Here is a 20,164-nt window from a genome sequence, read left to right as displayed (position 1 = left end):
TGCAGATTAGTCACACCACAGAAAGGCAACATCTGGTCCTATTCCCAATTGTTCAAGTACTCCTGGGGAGCAGAGTGAGCCAAATGCATTTAGCCTGTGGGCCCTCAGACAGTAGACAAGACCAAATCTCACCCCACTGCCCCTGGGCTGAGAGCACTAATCACCCCTTGCTTCTATGAGTTCTGCAATTCTGTAAAAAGGAGTCTCTCACAACAAAGGAGAAAATTTGATCTGTTATGGCAGTACCACAGGACAGACTGCTCTGACAGTATTTCTGAACAGTTTTCTGCTAATGCTTCAACACAGAAGAGGTATTAGTGTTACATTTTAGGAGACTCATCTGTTACCAAGAGTGTTGTTTCCAGGTCAGATGACTGAAGTGCCCACAGAAGTATTACCACAAAAATTGCATACCTGTCTTTGTCTTGAAGCTTCAGCTGCTCCTTTGGACGGCCAACATCATATGCCAGACCGTCATGTAACAAGCAAGCAGCACTGCCAGCAGGGCACTTTCTGGTCTCTCCACTTGAACCTCCTGGTTATAGCACATAGAAAACAAGTTATAGGACTCAGTTTCTAAGCCCTGCTCTACCTGAAGTATCTTGCCATTTCATCTGTGGGTTCTTCTACAAATAGTTCTAAAAAATAGGCTACATTAGAATGTAAAACTGACAAGACAAAACCTGCAGTGCTTGTGGTAATTCGTGCTGCCCTGGCTGGGGACAGCAAATTCATGGTTCCTGACAAAAACAGCTGCAGCTAGTTGCTACTACAGCTGCTAGGTACACAGGGCTTTGAAAACTTCCAAAAGTGTGCCAAGTATTTCTTTTTTTTCCCCCCACAACCAAGTAAGGGGTAACTCCTCCTTACTCCTCCCCTTCTTTGTTTCTTATTAACCATCTAATTCAAAGCTGTGAGCAAAAAGTTTCATACTAGTGAGATGTTTAAAAGAATAGACTTCTCACTAAAACTAGGACCATTAAACCCTTAACAGGGGCACAAACCACATATTTAACTCCTAAGTAAAAATCACAGTGGGAGTATAGAGCTAAATGAACCTTTTCAGCAAGTTTCAAATCTGTGTTTTTGCTGCTTTAATTCCTTATACATACAGCTCTCAACTGAGAGTGAAGTGCTAGCTATGCACCAGTACTTAGGCAAGCACCTAAACAGTGCTTAGATGCACTTAGATGTATCTCAGGACATTTATCAGGAACTGGGCAGCAACCTGGAGTCCAAAGGAATAAACCTGGAGCACATGAACTCCTGTGAACAACACTGCTCCTATTTGGCAGCAAACACAGAGACAAGACAAGCTGCCCTCTCCCACTTAGAAAAAGCGACTTAAACTGTACTAACAGTACTTGCACATCCAGAAGGGGCCTATCTCTGAACACCTCAATACTTGGAGAGTAAGGAGTTCAAAATAGATATCTAAGTCTTGAAGTACTGATCTTCAGACATAGGACATCTCTTAATGGAGACAATAGAAGCACTTTACAAGAAATTTACACACTGACAGGTGACATAAACAACCATTCAAACCTATATCCCTGCAGACATTTATGAACAAGGAATCATCATCAGAATCATCCACCAAGTAGTGTCCTGAAACTTGGATTAGAGGACTCAAGTCATGTTTCTTGTAATCTTCATCAAACACATAGCAAGGGACCTAGAACAACAACAAAAAATTACATGCAAACCATGCTACACAAGTAGAGGGAAGTTATGAGCAGGAATATATGAAGGCCAGTTAGTATTTGGAAGAGTTTTTTACTTCTGGAAGCTCAAAGCTAGACATGCTGATTAAAATGAGGCATCCAAAGTTAGACTCATTTGCTCCAGCTTTTAAAAGAGCTTTACTATAAACAACCACCCAATGCACAGAAAAGGTTCAGGAGTTATTTAAAATTCTCAGCTCTACCAACTTCCAACATTTATGGTTTACATACCTGTGAAAAGCATAGGTTTATGGAGGTTGTTCAGATTAATCTGGGGTGGGGGCAGGTAATTAGAGTAAAATTATCACATATGTAAAGAGTAACTTCTGCATGGATAGTACATAGATTACCTCTTTCACAGGTTTAAACAAGTCTTTCTTGCAAGCCACAAAGGTCCTCCATTCAAAATAGTGCACACACTCTGTTGCTGTTACAAATTCAGGGGTACCCTATTTTAAGTAAGAAAAAAATAATGCTTTGAAAAACAGACTGGTTTTATTTTACATCTGTAGACATTAAGAAGCTTATTCAAGAGATTAAGAAAAACAGAATACAGCACATCAAAGAACAAGGGCATACAATTTCTTAATGGCACTTGTTACCAGCAAGATTGTTACACAATAGCTTTGCTGGGCCACTCAGGAAGATGCAGGATGCCAAACCCATAGTCTGTATCAATACTCAACATATCCAGTCCTAATATGCAGTAACTGTATTCCATCTTTTAGAAGTGCTCACTATGTCAGCTGATAATGACAGAAGCACCAGTCATATCTGCTTACTAGAAAGGAAGACATCAATAGGAATGCATATAAATAGGTTAACACCATGAGGCAATGTATGGTTTATGAGTCCCCTTTTATCCTACAGAAACAACTGATTAGCAGCCTCTTCTGCTACACAGAAAAAATATCCCTGACCTGAGCTGCCTATGTTTATAGGCTCATGTTATACACATTTGTATATATTCCAAGATGGGGGTTCTACCAAGGTTCAGGACTGGATGTTCAACTGAATGTCTCTCAGTGAAAATACAACAATTTTTCACTTGGCTCTCCATCACCTCAGCTAGAAGCAGTTTAGCACACAAACTGATTACCTCTCTCATTTAACCCTGCCATAAAAGGAGACAAAACAAGTTGCTCCAGACACTATTACAAAATCCTTTTACTATGTCACGAGATGAACACGTACTAGAACTGAGCTAACCAGAAGAAGCCTAAAGATCAGTATGATCTGGTGTTACAGTTGAAGTTGAGCAATAATTTTTAATTTAGTTTAAAGAGTCATCTGCTGAAACAGAGCAAGAAGCTTTTAAGTCTCTGCTGCACTGGCACTTTGTTTGAATTGGCTGGATTTCCAAGAGGGGGTGTGCAATAGCATTGTCAGTGCCAAGAGCAGCACCAATAAATACCTCTCCCGGATACACAAACACATGAACTGATCACAGTCCGTAGTGAGCTCTCCTACCTGTTAAGTGTGTGGAGGGTGTAACTCCAAAAGCACTTTGAAGTGAACTGCATGCACACAGGCCCCTAGAAACTTTTCAGGGATCTCCAACCACACTTCAAAACACATTCTCACAAACAACTATTTCCTCAGAAGCCCAGCTGGCTGTATAAGCACTGTTAGTTCAACAGTGTGCAGACCAAGCCTAAGGCTTTTACTGCTGTCAACTATGCTGCGCCACAACAGAGGTCAGTCATTTTCTTCAATACTGTTTTATTAAACAGTCCTGCCAGATTCACAGCTAAGGCACAGCCAACAATTAAACAACAGCTCACTCTGTTATGGTACCCTGAACACTGTTGACTCATTCCTCCATATTAAGCTAATAAAATACTACAGTGCCAATCATGTAAAAACATTAAAGAGAAAGAAGCCCATAACCAGAGCTAAACTGCAGACCTGCAACAATTTTCTACCAGGACTGAATTTTGAAAGCCACAATAAATTATGACTTTTAACTTAACAGTAAAACATAACTGGCTCTTCTTTAAACTGTAAAGCTCAGTAATCAGTACATCCTAAAGTACAGCAAGTCTCTTTAAAAAGCAAGTCAGAACTACTTGTCATTTCCATTGAAGATAACGGCACATTATTTAGACTTACCAGTGTTTTCCCACATAGGAAGTTAATATTGCTTTGAATTTGGTGTTCAGTGCCTTGCTGCAAGCAGTTACGTGTAGTGTTGAGCTCCAGAAGACTTTCAGAAACTTTTTGCAAGGCTAATTCACCTAGGGTTTAAAAATGAGAAGGGGGGGGGAAAAAAGGGTGTTATAATACAACACCTTCATAGAAGCTCAGACAGGGTCTCGTTTCAGCCACTGAGCAGCACAAGACATACCAGTCCACTTGAAGACAGTACAACTAAAGATCTTTGAGGATTTTCTGATTTGGAAGATCAGATCCAAGTTAAGATAGTATGTGACTTTCTAGCCACACTTGTACTTTTTTAAAGGTTTTTAGCAAACACCTTTTAAATTAAAAGTACAACAGCAGGTGCTACTACAATCCAGTCGCCTCCCTAGGAACAAGGAAAGCTGCTACCAACTAGTTTCAATCACAATTCACTCTTTCCTCCTATGAGTTTCTATTTATCAGTTTCTCAGCCTTTATACCATTTATAGTAATAGCATCAGCACAAGATGAGAGATGGTCTATCATAGAATGGTTTTTGTTTAGAAGGGACCCCTCTGCAATAAGCAGGGACATCTTCAACTCTATCAGTTGCGCAGAGCCCTGTTCAGCCTGACCTTGAACATTTTCAGGATGGGGCATCTGCAACCTCCCTGGACAACTTGTTCCACTGCCTCACCACCATGTTCACTAAGAAATTTATTCCTTATATCTGATCTGAATCTACCCTCCTTTGGTTTAAAATTATAACCTCTTATCCTGTAACTACAGGCCCTGCTAAGTCCTCATTTTTCTTATAAGCCTCCTGCAATAAGGGGTCCTTATAATGCTGCAATAAGGTTTCCCTGGAGTCTTCTCTTCCCCAAGCTAACCAACCTCAACTCTCTCACTGTGTCTTAATAGGAGAGGTGCTCCAGCCCTGTGAGCATTTTTGTGACCCTCCTCTGGACCTGCTCCAACAGGCATGTCCTTCCTGTGCTGAGGACCCCAAAACTGGACACAGTAGCCCAGGTACAGTCTCACCAGAGGAACAGGAGAGGCAACTCCCTCGACCTGCTGGCCACACTGCTTTTGATAGAGCTGGCTTTCTGGGCTGCAGTGCACATTGCTAGCTCCACTTAATCTGTAATCTACTTAATGAAGAACACACAGGTGCCCATGCACTAGCACTCTCTGCAGACAAACCCAGCACAGATCCACTGCCTCAGTGCAAATCCCCCATCCCCTTTAGCACAGCTCACATGCTGCATGACGAATAGGGGCAGTGCTTTGTCACTGCACACTGTTCTCCTCCCCAGCACTTGACATGAAGAGGAAAGGTGGAGCACATTTCAAGTCATGCTGAACACCAGCTCAGGCCACTGAAATGTTCCTGCTCAAGCCCATTTTGGTTAATATTAAACATCAACTGCTTTTAGACCATACATGCTAACTCTAGCCTGTTTTGTTGTTTTTTTTTTTTTTTTAAGGAAGTAGATTTTAATTAATGAGTTGGTTTGAACTGCAGAAAATGCTGTAAAGTGTGAGCATGGATAAGCTTCCCCCTTTTCCATTTTAGTTTATGTCTACACTAGGGAGAAAGCAAGTCAAATCTGAATCATTGCAGATAGCAGCTTTGCACCTAGGCCAAATGTTGTTTCATTTTAAAAAACATACTTGTAGGAACTTTGCCAAGCCTGTTACCTCCTCACTTAAGGCAAGGAAAACTACACTGCACCCACATAATCTAGCCTACAGAACAGAAGGGGAGCAGAAGCCAAAAAACTGTGCAGAAAGATCATACATGTGATTTGTGCCTTTTTTATTTCCTGTATTATCAAAAGGCCATCTTCAGATTCTACAGCTTACAGCACTGACGCTAGCCAAAGTGCCACCCAGCTGTCTCAAACATAAGAGCTACATACTGCTTTGAGAGCAAGAGTGTTACTTATCACATGATTGCTTAGAAGATACTGTCAAGGTGTCCTCTTTTCTTCCACAGATTAGCAGAAGGAAGCCAACACAACTTTCTAGGCAAGAGATGTGTATAGTAACAATATGCACATGACTTAAAACCTCTCCAGTTATAAATGTATACAGCTACAAGCTCCCACTTAGCAGGGAACTTATGGCTGCACCATCTGAGGACTTTGTGCTCTGTAAGCACTAGCTTCTCTCTGTGCTAAAAACACAGTACATTGCGTTAAAGGCACTGCTGAGCTGATTCCAATTTTCTCAGTTAAAGTAATAGTCAAGAAAAAACAAGTTCAGCCAGTAAATCCTGTTTACTACAGGCCAACACGTACGCTCTCTTCCCCCTCACATACTTACAATTAGTTTGGGAACTTGCTAAAAGTCTTACTAAGTCTCTTCAGTGGCACATGCCTGCCTCATCACACTTTTGCTCACAGGGCAAGGACTATCAGCCCCTCACATGATCAGCTTCCTTACACAGCTGCAGCCACTTCTACAGTAGTGTCAAGCTCCCTCTACAATCATCACTCATGTTTCTTCATGCCTTCAGAGATCTGTTGCTTCCACAAAGCACACTACAAACCATCTAGTACTGTTCAGAGAAATTAGCACCAAATACTTCACATTACACAGTTGTGCTAAATCAGCACCAAAGGCACTGTCCACAACAACTTCTGTTCATTGACTCCATCTGTTTAGCTACTTAGCAGGAAAAAGGCACTCATGGAAGGTATCTAATAAGTTTTCCAGAAGAGGGTGGCATTTAGGTGGCAGCTATCATTTCATGTCCACTCATCCTACAGCAGCTGGACAAAGTGCACATTCCACCATCAGGTTAACAGACACTTAAAGTAATAGCTCCATTTTCTAGGAGCAGTCCAAGTACATGGCACATGAGTCACTAGGTATCATGGTAAGCTGAAAAGTTAAATAACCACCATGTCATTTCCATTCTCACTGATGTTCATGAACTAAACATTTGCCTATCCTTGAAAACTTCTAGGATTAATCAATAAAAGTGCAGAGGAGAGGCCTTTGGGGTCTCCATGCAAACCCTGGTACGTCACTGACACACAGCTAAGATTAGCCACAAGGCTTGCCTGGGATACAGGCTGATTACTGCCACAGAGCACATGGACTAAACACCCCTCAAAGCTGGGAGCAACAAACAGTCCTATAGCTGTCATCCCTTGCACAGCTAATATTTAAAAAACAAAACAATTGCTTGCATTGCATTTTTTTTTCTAGAAGAATGAAGAAGAGAAGTGATTAAGTCCATATTTGAAGAAAGCTTACTACTTAACAAAATTTATCAGTTGACAAACTGCCCTTCTCCCCTGAAATAAATGTCCTTCATCAGTCCACAGCTTTGGCATACAGGTAACCTCATGTCATCTGGATTGCTTGAAGACAAGTATGTGGTTTAGCTGGTTTAGGTAACCAGGAGTCTACACCTGCCTAGGCCTGGGCCAGAGAGATTTCTCTTTTCACTAGATTTTTTTTTTTTTTTTAAACAAACAAGTTTGATAACCCATTAGCATGGTTATCACTAAACTCAGTGTGATGGTGATGAAGCTTCAAGGCATTTAGAGGCATGAGCAAGAACAAAACTTGGACAATTTGACCAATAGAAAAACCAAAATTCAATGACAATGTTAACTGCTGACCTTGTTTTCGCACTTTACTGCAGTGTAGTTAAAAACATATCCCACTTGAACAATATTCATGGCTTAACCTTTGAAAGTCATTTCAAACTGCTTTGGCAAGACCACAGTATATCTGTTGCTAAATCCTCTTCCACACAGAAGCACGGAGGCACTCAGGAACTCAAAGTTTGCATACAGAGGAATATTTGATACTGTTCAGTCACCACCCAGCTCTGTTCGCCCTTCCTCTCTCCACAAGAAGTGTGGAACAAAACCTACACAAGCCTCTAGTTCTCACACTTCCCTGTGGAGAACAGACTTCCTCAATCTCGCTCCACCTGCCACATTCCAGTCTCACCCAAAGCAGCATGTCAAAACAGACACTCAAATGCTGCTTTCTTTTCTAATCCACAAGCAACTGAAGCCTCAACAGCATATGAGCTGAGACCCCCATCAGCAGGAAATAAAAATGTGCTTCATTCCTAAAATGTACAACAAAAATAACAGCATCAAGTGCTCTAACATGCCATACTCCTCAGAGAAGATGGTACACTACATGCAGTTGCAGTTTGAATACAAATGCAACCTAACCAGTCATCCCAGAGAACTCTGGAGCCTGAATATACCTTTATTCATGCACTCATTGATTCTGAAAGCCTGGGTCCCAACATTAACAGCTGGTTTGAAAAGCACTCATGTCACCGACATGTTTTATGAAAAATCCTTTCCTTAGGATTTTTCCCCTCCTGGGAAGCTGAGAGGCCTCAGGAACAAACTGTAAACAATTCTTATCCACTGCTGTGGAATGCAACAGGGAAATCTGTGATTGGCCTTGTCAGGCTGTTTGCAATTAAGAGCCTATCACAGATCACCTGTCTGGCCGGTCTTGGTCTGAGAAGACCTTTGTTTTCACATTCCTTTTCTATTCTTAGCTTAGCCTTGTAGTGAAATCCTTCTCTCTATTCTTTTAGTATAGTTTTAATATATTATCTATGATATAATAATAAATCAAGCCTTCTGAAACATGGAGTCAACTTTCTCGTCTCTTCCCTCATCCTGGAACCCCTGAGAACAAGGTAACACACTCATCAACCATGGACTGAAACCAAAGTATCTCTACTGTTAATAGAGAGGTGTGGGGAGAATGGAAGCTGACTAGCTGCTGTGCATTAGCATACAGATAAGAAACTTTCCTCCTCACCACATTCTGGCAGTTCAAGCTCAAGCAATTCAATGAAGAATCATAGCTTCTTTTAAGAGCTGTCTGCCAATGGCTGGCATGATTGGCAAGCATGTTAAATCAGACTTCAGATCTGCAGATACTATGAAGCAGTCTGAAGAGATATTGCTCTTCAGAATGCTATCACTTAATTCTATTAGAAGTTACAGCCAACTATAAGAAAGCCTCTTGAAAAGAACTCATATATTATTGTCTCATTAGCCAAAACACAAAAGCAACCTTGAAAGCAACAAACATCCATGGAAATAAATCACATGAACACATGAAAAAATACTGTTCAGAGCACAAGGTGCTTCTGACTGATGAAATCACGTGTACATGTAGAAGAATACGCCAGTTTCATATTTAGATCAGCATGCACAAGTCCGCCTCTCCTCAGAATACCAAGGACATCTGTGAACTACTGAAGCTGACACCAGATTTCACAAGTGTAACCACAACCAGAGAACTGCATGTAATTAGCTTCCTTTCCCTGTGGAAACAACTTGAAGATGACACCCCAGACACTTAGCAATACTCCCAAGATTGCATTACAAAGAGTAACCTGCCTCTGAACAAAGACCTGACATTACATCAGGCTATACTGAGTATACCTTAGAGCTGTAACTCAAGCCCTATCCTGTGTTCAGTATTTACAGAGTTGTGCACAGCCCATACCCTGCCACAGGTAGATGTACTTATTGTACCAGAGGTAGCCTTGCATACTTTCACACTAGATTACAGTTAACTAGAGCATAAGATACATTTCACAGTCCCATAAACCTGCAAAAAACCAAAGTTTTACACAGTTCCAAGGTGGGAGGGGGAGTGGAGGGAAATCTTTGCTAACACATCAAACTTCGCAACAGTTATAAGATCATCCATTAACATGGCTCTGGACTACCTACAAGACACTTATACTTACCTACAGACTGATGGGTATTCATCTTGATGTCATACGCACAGACGGCACTTGTCATTCCACACTCTTCAACACCAGAACAGAAATTTATTTTATAAAGTACCTCTTTGTCTGCATCAATTGCTTCCCAAGTGTAACTGAAAAGACAAAAATGCCTGTCAGTTGGTATTCAAACTGTCTGAATTGCATCCCATCTAGATACCAGTCCCTGAAATAACCAAGTTAAAGGCTAAGAGCACCACTAACTTAAACTCCTATTCATGTTCTATATTTGTAAATGCCAGAAATAATTGCTATTTTGTTGGGACTAAGAACAGAACAGATTTAACCACTTGTGGAATGTAATATGGAGTCCATTTCTCCCTGTCTTGAAAACCCAATTATCCATTCTCCCACATCAAATCTCTGTGAGGGCTACCCTGACTAAGGATCATCACCTGTGATATGTTATCCTTGACAGCCCAACAAATGTCTCAGATGACTCTGGCAGGCTGGACACTACTGCACCTTAGTATCCTGCCCAACAACAGTGGCAGAAGTGCTAAGTCTAAGTGGAGCAGAACAGTAGAGTCCCCCAGCTTCAGGGTCAAAATTGGGGTTGAGAGTCTTACAGTATTCTGACCAAAAGATGCTAACAGTGCTTATTAGGGCCTAGCTGCACCTTTAGGCATTACATAAATGTCAAAAGCTGGAAACCAAGCAGAGCTATCCTCAAGACACTCAGTGAAAGATCACACTACCTAGCTACAGGCCTATCAGAAAGCCAGCTGTCTAAAAACTGGAAAAGGAATACAAAGCTCAGTGTGTTAAATATAATCAGGAATAAATTTGAGTAACAGCAGAAAAGAAAACAAATGCAGCACAGTTCAGAGGCAGAGCAAGGATTCCTTCCCCTCACAGCAGGCAGTATGACTGCAGTGAAATGTGGTCAGTTGCATGACACAGCACTGCTCAGATTTGAGGCAGGCCCAGGTCATCTAGTTTAGAGCCAGGAGCTCTTTAGACAGCCTGGCTTACTATCAGGTTGCTCTGGCCAAGCTCTGTTAAAAAAGCACAACTCAATAAATGCTTGCTGTCACCTTGGCTCAGCTATCCCTCTTCTGGCACTGGCAGCAGCCTGCATCTTCTGGACACTTGATTTTTGCAACATAACAGATTCCCCAGCTGCCTTTCTATTCCAAGTGGAAACTTCAGTAGGATTAATACACACTCATCAACACATCAGAAAACTGAGGACGCCACAATGACTTATTAGGCATTCCTGTTATTTAAAACTCACAGAAAATTTAGTGCACCTATCTGACCCACAGAAGCATTTGTCTTAATGTACAAATCTCAGCTGATAAGAAGCTTCACCCATCAAGTTTGTTTGCCTTAATCTCTAGGTCACATGTGTTGCACCACTCAGCATTATCATACTCCAGATCCCCCCAGGAGGACAAACCATTCCTGTTCAGCTCTGAACTTCAGTCCTTGGATGAGAAAGGGGCAACAACAGTTCAGGTAGTTTATTTTAAATCCTCTGAGAATTCCTCTCAAACCCAGTGCATCCCATAGCTAATCAAAGGGCCAGCAGTAAGATATCACATACCTTTCCACTTTAATTACTGACTATGGGGCTCTTGAATTCCCTGTACTACAGCAGCCATGTTCAATTCAGACTGCTGATGGCTGAAACAATTTAGGGACAAATACAAGAGTGTTCTCTATGAACTGAAAAAAACAAAGAAAATCTTTATACATTAGCATAATATTATATTTGAGGCTTTATATCCTAATATAAGAGTCAAAAATAACTTGCCAGGTATTGAGTCATACCCAAAGCATCAATAAAAGTATGTATTCAAGGACTGTGTCTCAATCCTAGACAAACACTAGCCATTATTCTTTCCTCATAAGCAGGCAGACCTGACCTTTTACAATCATACTGATTAGTTCTCTCAGCTAGTCTGTTGCATTCCTGAAGTGGATAAAGGCAATATTCATGCAGGAGGATGATGAGAATTTAGCTACAGTACAGAATAACCAAAGTTCAGCAATAGAATAAAGCTTCTCAACACACAAAACAAAGAAGTTGGAAGAATCTGACTATCTTCAAGAGCTCTGAAAACAGCAAGAGATTGAAACCAAAGCTGGTTTTACATCCAGGAGAAAATGCATTTCAATCCAAAACAAATTTCTTCTCAATGAAGCTCCAGAAAGTTAGCATCTCTTTCAAATTGAGAACTGAAAATTTATGAAGGGCTCCAGTACTCTTTTTTTTTGACTGATTTTGGAAGATGACAAAATGTAACATATAATACTAAGGCACAATGTTTTTGATCAAGCTGGGGTGTTCTTTACTGTGTTGTTGGTTTTTATAGAGACCTTGCAAGCTAAAATCTACTTGTGAATGGAACAAGAATTCAAGTCCTTCATACAACAGAATTACCACTCTGAGATTAAGGTTTTGCTTTTCCAGTTCCATGTTATAAAATAGAGGAAATCAGCATCTTCAAGTCAGTTCACCCACAGGCCAGAAGCAAAACAGAAACAAGATGTGCAGCTTACAGAACAGAAGCAAAGCAGCCACTGAAGCCAGACCTTCCCTCTGCCCTGTAACAGGCCCCTGGACAGGGAAGGTTGAGGAATCCTTCAAAACAGTCTGCAGAAAAGAATATCAAATCCAATGTTCAATCATGTTCCAAACCACAACTTCAGGGGCACACAGAAGTGAACATCTAGTGCAGTTTCAGAGTAGTATTACTTTCATGGACGTTACAGACTTCTATTTTTTCTAATGTGTAGGAGGAGGGAGGCAGGATTTATTTCTAGTGAGTAACAGCAGCCCAGATGTAGCCTAAGCAGCTGTTCTCAGAGAGATGCAAAGTACTTTCACAGTAAAAGCAAGAATTATTTCTCACAAAAGTAAGACTCCAGGCATTAAATCAGTACCTGGGAATAGTTTCAAGTTGCATGTGCTCTACTTTCCAGTAAGATACAAGCTGACCTCTGTACTGCAATCCATAATGGAAACAATCTGTTGGCAACCACACTGCCCATCCTGACCATGTGAGTCACATGGACTGGCTTCCTCCAGCCTGCTCAGTACTCACCTCCACCAGGGGCGATGCCTGATGTAATCACCTCTTTGCCAGGGCCAGAAGAAGTTATCTTGTTTGAAGGGCTTAAGATACCCTGCTTCAATGCAGTTGAGCTAGTTTAGGGAGCTGTTAGATCAGCACCTTTAAAAAGCAACAGCCACAATGGTGGGGTGGGGTGTGATGCATCCTCTGATCCAGGGGGCTCAGTACAGATGCTGTTTCACAGATTAAACCATTCAAACTGCCATTTCTGGAGCAGTTCAAGGTCAGGGCTCAAATATGCTGTCTGCCCTAAATAAAACTGTCAAACAGTTATTTTTGCTGAAACCACAACATGACACTTGTTTTCTGATGAACCCAACTGCGAACTATCCCACAATTAAGGGATGAAACATACACCCACATCAATCCCCCCAGGACAGGCTCTCCTGTCTCCTGCCAGTCTTGCTGGCCCAAGCACCTGACACAAGCTGGGCCCAGGGACTGTCCTCTCTCCAAATTAACTCGGCAAAAACAACAGGTGCATGTGAATGTGTGCGGAGGGAGGACTGAGCCTGGCCAGTTCCCCGTCTGGCTCACGGTGGTTTCTGGCCATGCATCAGCAGCAGGAGGCACAGAGGGAGGCAGGGCCAGCTCAAACCACTGTCAAAAGCTGTTGTGCAAGCAAGGTCCAAACGAGTTATTGGGAATAACCCTGCCTACAGGTAAGTCTTTTCATCTACCTAGCATTGTTCTTGAGACACTGCAGCAATCATATGAAAAAGAAAATTAATCTACTTTTTGGCAAGTTGCAACATCAAATGAGGGCTCTGCTTTTTTTAACAAATCAAAGAAGCAATATGAAAAACAACATGAGAAAGGGAAAAGCAAGCCTAGTTTACTTTCTGATGAGAAGCTGAGGCACTGAAGTCAAGCAAGGTGCAAAAGGCTAACTCCTGTCACAGCAAGTACATCCCAACACCAGAGCCACTTTGAGGCCTGAGTGCTAGGGAGCCGCTTCAAATCAGAGCACCAGAGGGACTACTGCCACCAATCTCCAACAATAGTTCAAGCTTTTTGGCTCTCAAATTGTCACCCAAGGGATGACTGCTGGGGGGAACAGCGCACCCTGCTCCCAGTGGCTGGAAAGCACAGTCGCAAAGAATCACGTGTTTCCTCTCGGGGGGATGCACTGAAATAGCTCATTTTGCTGAGGGGGTGTTGTACAGACGACCTGGCAGAGAGACAAGGCAACCCACGACCACAGAGCTGGAAAGCACATCCACATGTGATTATGCAGCCACACGATTTTGTGCCCAGATGCTTCTCAGCTATTAGAACACTGCAGAGATTAAACGAGTATCCAAAGCTCTTTACCAGCAGTTTCAACCGGCACAATCTCGGGCAGACAAGATCAGGAACAATTTCCAGGATGGCCACTGTAAATTTGAAGCTTGCAGCTCAGTTGCCACAGAAATCACTATTAAATGTGACTACCCTTTTCACAAGAATGTGTACAGTAAAGAAATCTCTATGTCAAAGCAAGCTCTCCTTACAAAAAATGAGAGCTTGAATGGTGCAAAGTACAGCCATCACTATGCCTCAAGAGTTTTTTAATGCATCCCTACCCATGCATAATTCTGCTCTAGCTCACCCATCCCCTTTTCCAGCTACCACACACACTTTGTATCTTCAGGCAAGTTTTCTTGCATGTGCATCATGCATGACAGCCTCACAGCTACAATACAAGCTCTTCTGCTTTTTGCATCCAGAAGACATTTGGTCTTTCATGCTGCACTCTAAACCACATCTACTACACCTTTTCACTGAATGCTTAAGAAAAGGGGTAGAAACCTGAAGTTTAAGTACACAAGAGCTATAAGAGGTGGCTCATGTGCTGAGAAATCACTCAGACACTACAGTGGCAGCTTCCCAGGCACGTGACACACCCATTCACATTGGTATATAAATCCAGTAATATCTTATTTAGGACATTTACCACTTAAATATGTCAAAGCACTTAATAGAGCTGAATGAGTGGACCCAAAGGTCACCTCTCTGTTCTCAGCATGTGCTTCTTCACCAAGGCCAGGCTTGGGGTTTCAAGCAGCACAGATGAGCACAGTTGTGGTTTCACAACAAAGGCTGAAAAGACAGTGTTTTGAATGAGCAGAAGTATAGGTACAGTCAGCTGTAGGAGTTGTGTTATTAAAAACTAAACATTTAACATAAAATAGAATTTACTTACAACCCCAAAATTTGGAGTCCATATAATAGCAATCCTGTGTTGTACAGCAGTTTGAGATACCCTTACATCCCCAAGTCAAAAAATCACTGAAGTTATGCACCAGCTCCTATCCTTGCAAGGAGGAAAAAACATCAGTCATTAAATCACCTCTCATCCAGTAGAGATTTTCAGGCAAAACAGCTCACAGGAGGAGGCAGCTTGTAATTTGCTGCTCTACCATCACACTCAAAATATATTCTCCTTTTTTTTTTTTTTTTTTTTTTTTAAGAAAGAAAGAAACATTACACAGCAACTTCTGCAGTGTTATGTAGAAGGTGAACTCCAACTATCAAGGTTTCTTTTGAAGTAGATGGACTTAAATAACATGTCACAAAATTAACTCTGACTCCAGAATTTTTCCTGCACTGTAACAACAAATATATTAAGGAGAAGAAGAAAAACTGGGAGAGAACAAACTGGCCAGTAACTTCCTATATCCAACTAGTTCTGTGTACTCTTTTTCCCAGGTACTCATACTGCAGCAATCCTGGAGAAACCTCTACACAGAAGATAAAAAAAGAATTCCAACTGCAAGTCACATGACAGCTACAGTCAGCTGTCGGAGCGCACAAACACAAAGGAGAAAGCATAACAAAATCAGTGAGTGAAGCCATGCCATTAGACAAAGTTTCAGGGAATGAAAGCTTTTCTTCTTTCCCGAGACCATCCAAGCATAGCAGCAGTAAGGCTACACAAAGCAAACAATGAAAAGCTCCAACTCAAGTTTAAGTAGCCTCATGCAGCAGTTCTTGTGCAAAACAGTTTTGACACCTTTCCTCCTCCCTGCAAAACAGCTTTCCTGCTCTTAAAGGAGAGCCAGTGCCTCTTCTAACCCCCAGCAATTTCCTTCTTTGCCCACCTTCTGACATGCACACCCCACACGCAACAGCTGCTGCAGTTTCACCAGCCCTATTACAGCGCACAAAACCCAGGATGCTGTTTTCTTAACAGCTGTAAAACAAATAAAAACCTTGTTTTAAGCCAGTACAAAAATAGGTTGGTCAGGGACTTGTCCTGCACACCAACATTGCAACTTTTGGCTGGGAAATCCACCAGTAGTGTGTTTGCACTGCCTGCATCATTCCTCACTTGGTACAGCTTTTTGGCAACTGTACCCAAGAAGAAACTTCACCACTGAACTCCATGGGGACTTCCCACCCATCAGAGCACAAGTTCTTATTTTTTCTTTTACTCATTATGGATTGCTGGACATAAATTCTCCAAAGCACTTTTTTCCCCACCATGGCACAACAGCAAATACATGTTTTTGAAGCAGTCCATCTTAAAAGGAAACCTGCTGATTGTGCTATCTATGTGCAAATTATTTCCACTTGCCAGTAACAAAATGAAACCAGCTGAAGTGATTTGCATCCAAAATGAGACTGCATGTCTCTCCACAGCACTCTCAAATATTCCTCTAGTCACAGACACACAACAAAGCCAAGAAAAAAAGGGGGAAAATCCAAAAAAAAAAAAAAAAAAAAAAAAAAACACCAAAAAAACCCAACAAAAATCACTCCTCAGAGTAGCTAAAGTCCCTCCAAAAGCTACACAACAGTGCCTCGAATCTGTAATTAGGGTGGTCATCTGATAAAACCACAAAACCCATTTTTGCCACCCTTATGGGTTATTCTTGCAAATCAATCCACTTTTCCCCCACCCTTTTTTTATCATTTAACAATCTCATATCCTAGATTTTGCCAGGTGGAGAGCCCATTCCCTCCAGCGATCCAACCTCTGCCCTTAGTGCTACATTCACCCTGCTACACTGTTGCCTTCGCAATGACACCGACTGAAATAACATGCTCTTGTATGTACTCTGCATATTCTGGCTAAATAATTAAGAAATTAAGACCGGCAAGATATTGGTGTTATATTAAATTCAGGGCTGAAACGGGAGTAGAAAAATGTCAAGACATGAATCGTGGTGACATTTCCACGTGCTAAGTTTCCCAAAGCTTTCTTAACTCACCTGTAAGTAACCGAATGGCACATGGCAATATCCTTAGCAAGAAGCCAACTCTCAAGCGACATCCCTTCCAAACCACCACCACTTTGTGTTTTTCAGACTAGACCGACCACAGGCGCCTCGCAGGGTGCAAGCCTGCTCATGCCCTCACCCGCAGATTTCCTGTATCTGCAGAGACCCACGCAGAGCGGTCCCGCGGGGCAGCGGCCCCTCAGGCTCCCAGCCCTGCTGCACCTTCGCCACGGACCAGCCTCGGCCTCACGCCCGGGGACACGGCCGCCGCTTCCCCCGGAGATCCCCGGCCTGACCCTTCCAGGGACGGGCGACCGAGGGACCCTGCCCGCGCTGCCAAGTCCCGGTGCTGCGCTCCCACGGAGGGCAGGAGCGGCACGGGCACCAAGATACAGCACCCCCTCCCCGTACCCCCCGGTACAGCCTTTCTCCAGCGGCCCCATCACGTCCTAGCGGCCGCCCACCTGCACAGGTCCTGGTAGGAGTCGGGGAGAGCGGCAGCGACCGCCCCGACGGGCGGGAGCAGCGCCAGGAGGGCGCCGAGCAGCAGCGAGGCCATGGGCGCCATGGGCCGGGCTGCCCCGGGACGTCAGGCGGCGCCACCGCCGCGTCATGTGACCGCCGCGCGCCCCCGCCCCGGTCATGTGACCGCCGCCATGCACGGGCGCTCACGTGATGCGCGCCCTCTCCCCCGGGCCCTGCGGTGTCGCCGCCACACCGGGCACTGGCACACCGGGATACCGGGTTACTGGCACACCGGCACTCTGTCCCCATGCCTGCTGTCCGGCCGGCTGAGGAGCACAGGGGCCCGGCCCGTGTGGCGCACCGCCAGGGGGTTGCAGTGTCCCGGAGCGTGTCCTGCGGAGGGCAACCAAGATAAAGGGACCGGAGCAAGTCTTAACAAGGACAGGTTGGGGGAGCTGGGCCTGGAGAAGAGACCTCGCCAATGTCTATAAGTGTGTTAAGGGGCAGTGCCAACAGGGTGCTTCCAGGCTCCTCTTGTGGTGCCCAGATATAAGACAAGAGGCAACGGGCAGAAACTGATGCACAGGAAGATCCCGCTGAACATAAGGAAGAACTTTACTGTGCGGGTAACCAGGCGCTGCAGCAGGTTGCCCAGAGACAGTGTGGAGTCTCCTTCACTGGAGATTCCCTCACTGGAATCATCTGTACCGTGTGCTCTGGGACCACCGTGCTTGAGCAGGGAGGTTGGACCAGATGACCCACTGTGGTCCCTTCTGACCTGAACCACTCTAAGATTTTGTGGCTTGGTGGTTGAGTCAAATGCTGTTTGGAAAACATTAAGGGAGATTTTAAGTAAGTTATTCAAAATGTACAGTGAAATCTTGTGAGAAATCAGGAAATAAAGCCTATTAGGGATGAAGGCTGAAGAAGCAATGACAGTGGTTAGTTGTCTGGCTGCCAGAATTATTACTGCAGCAGAGAGGCTGGTGGTGAAAAACTTACCCCCATTTCAGCAGAGAGCAGGAGGGGAGGCTTGCACAAGGCAGTAGCAGCCTTGTCAGCAGGAAGTGAAACACACACTGTCCTACCTCCACTGCCTCCTGGCCTACAGACAAAAGTGATCCAGCCTGGAGCTTGCATGATTATCTCCAGGATTTAGCAAATTTTTACTGCAGCGTAAAGATTCAAAAGAGGGAATTACTTAGTAATTTTTTATGAAAGTGCAGTTAAGAAGAAAAACACCTTTGAGAATGGTAAAAGGCATAAGGGTGGGAGAGAGAAAGAAAACTAAAAGTTACACTCATTAAACAGACAGCTGTCTTGTGTGAAGAAATCCTGTTCTCTAATTATGAATACTTTCCAAAAGCCATTTGCACAAAAAAACACTCAAAAAAGGCCTAAAACTGAAATAGTTTTCCTTGCCCCGTTCCCTAGCATCCATGAGAATGAGGCAGCACTGAAGATCTGCCTCTCAGGCAGTTCAGCATGGTTCTAGGCTGCTATGATCTCCTTCTCCCCTCTTTTCTCTCAGATACAGCCCAGCTCTCTGGCATCATTAGCTCTGCAGCAGGGCAGGCAGTTGCCTGAAGATGCTGCCCTGGCTGAAAGCTGACACACTGTTCTCGTTGTTTTGTGCAGTTTTGCAGCTGAACCTGTCACCTGACTTATTTGGCTCACTGCATATCTGCACAAACACCGCCACCAGCAGCTCCAGAAGGGGCAGAGAAACTGCAGAAAAAGAATTATTAAAAGGGACTGAGTAAATGCTATTTTCCTCTACAGTTTTCTACTGCAATATAATGGATTATTGTCAATTCTTTGCCTTTTGTTTTAGCCTTCAGTGGATTCCTGGAAGTTCTGATTACCCAAGAATCCCTGTTGCCTGCTTTTATGACTCCAGCCTGTATAGTTTAAAGAGAAGCTTGATGACACCAACTCAAAGTCTCAAAAAGACAAAAGCAGTTGACAAAAGGAATACCAAGTCTGTTAATTTCTGGGGTTATGTTTCTTAAACTTTTCTGCTCTGCTGGCAGGACTGGCATCACTGCACAGAGCAGTGCACATAGAAAAGACTTGGTGGAAATCCTGTCTCTGCTTATCAACTTGAATTAAAAATGTATCAGCCAGGAAGTTCACTGCAGACAGCAGAGCAGGCAGACATTCTGTAGCTGCTGATCTTATTGGCTACCCAGGTTTCTGCAAATTGGGCTTTGTGCCTGAAATTTTCTTTGTGTAGGTTTAAGTACCCGAGTAGCACTGAAGACAGTGTGACATCTCACCTTGTAACATTAAGAATACATATAAATATTGCAGTGTCAGGGCCTGGCAGTGAAGAAACAGTTAATTTCAGTTATCTGGTAAGAGCTAACTCAAAGTTGTTTCCTGACAAAAGAATGAAGAAGTTTAGAGTGGCATTTTTCATTCTTTGTACTGCTATGATGGCTTAGGCCCCTGTATTTGCACAAGACTTCAGAGCAGTTTCTTTGCATACAGAGGAAAGTATGTGAACAGCTATCTAGCAAGAAGGAAAGAAATTGAAATATCTGAGGAAAAAATCTCAGTTAGAAAGGAAAAGGAACAAACCAGAAATTCTTCTTTCATCTGCTGTGCTAATGCATAAGCATAAACCTAACAATCAACCAATGATGTAACACAGCAAGGGTGCTGCAGAAATACTGAAATACACAATGTAAATGCAAATACCTTTAAAATAAAATGAAGTAAAAGTTTGCAATTTCCAATCATGTGACTGTTTCCATTTACTAC

At 43.1% G+C, this 20,164-nt stretch overlaps 1 protein-coding gene across 1 annotated transcript in view; it reads right to left on the bottom strand.

Moving 5' to 3' along the window:
- Positions 1-17,537, bottom strand: part of IGF2R (insulin like growth factor 2 receptor) — a 56,542-nt gene extending 39,005 nt beyond the window's left edge. The window contains exons 1-6 of the mRNA XM_018919917.3: positions 17,398-17,537; positions 9,607-9,740; positions 3,837-3,961; positions 2,075-2,173; positions 1,546-1,675; positions 415-535 (exon numbers count right to left, since the gene is read on the bottom strand). Coding sequence (XP_018775462.2) covers positions 415-535; positions 1,546-1,675; positions 2,075-2,173; positions 3,837-3,961; positions 9,607-9,740; positions 17,398-17,501 — 713 coding nt within the window. The 5' untranslated portion in view covers positions 17,502-17,537. The remainder of the gene's footprint in view (positions 1-414; positions 536-1,545; positions 1,676-2,074; positions 2,174-3,836; positions 3,962-9,606; positions 9,741-17,397) is intronic.
- Between the last annotated feature and the right edge of the window lie 2,627 nt (positions 17,538-20,164).

This window comes from Serinus canaria, chromosome 3, assembly GCF_022539315.1.
Source record: "Serinus canaria isolate serCan28SL12 chromosome 3, serCan2020, whole genome shotgun sequence".
Lineage (NCBI taxonomy): Eukaryota > Metazoa > Chordata > Aves > Passeriformes > Fringillidae > Serinus > Serinus canaria.
The sequence above is the reverse complement of the archived record's forward strand: the minus strand, read 5'-3'. Positions and strand labels throughout refer to the sequence as shown.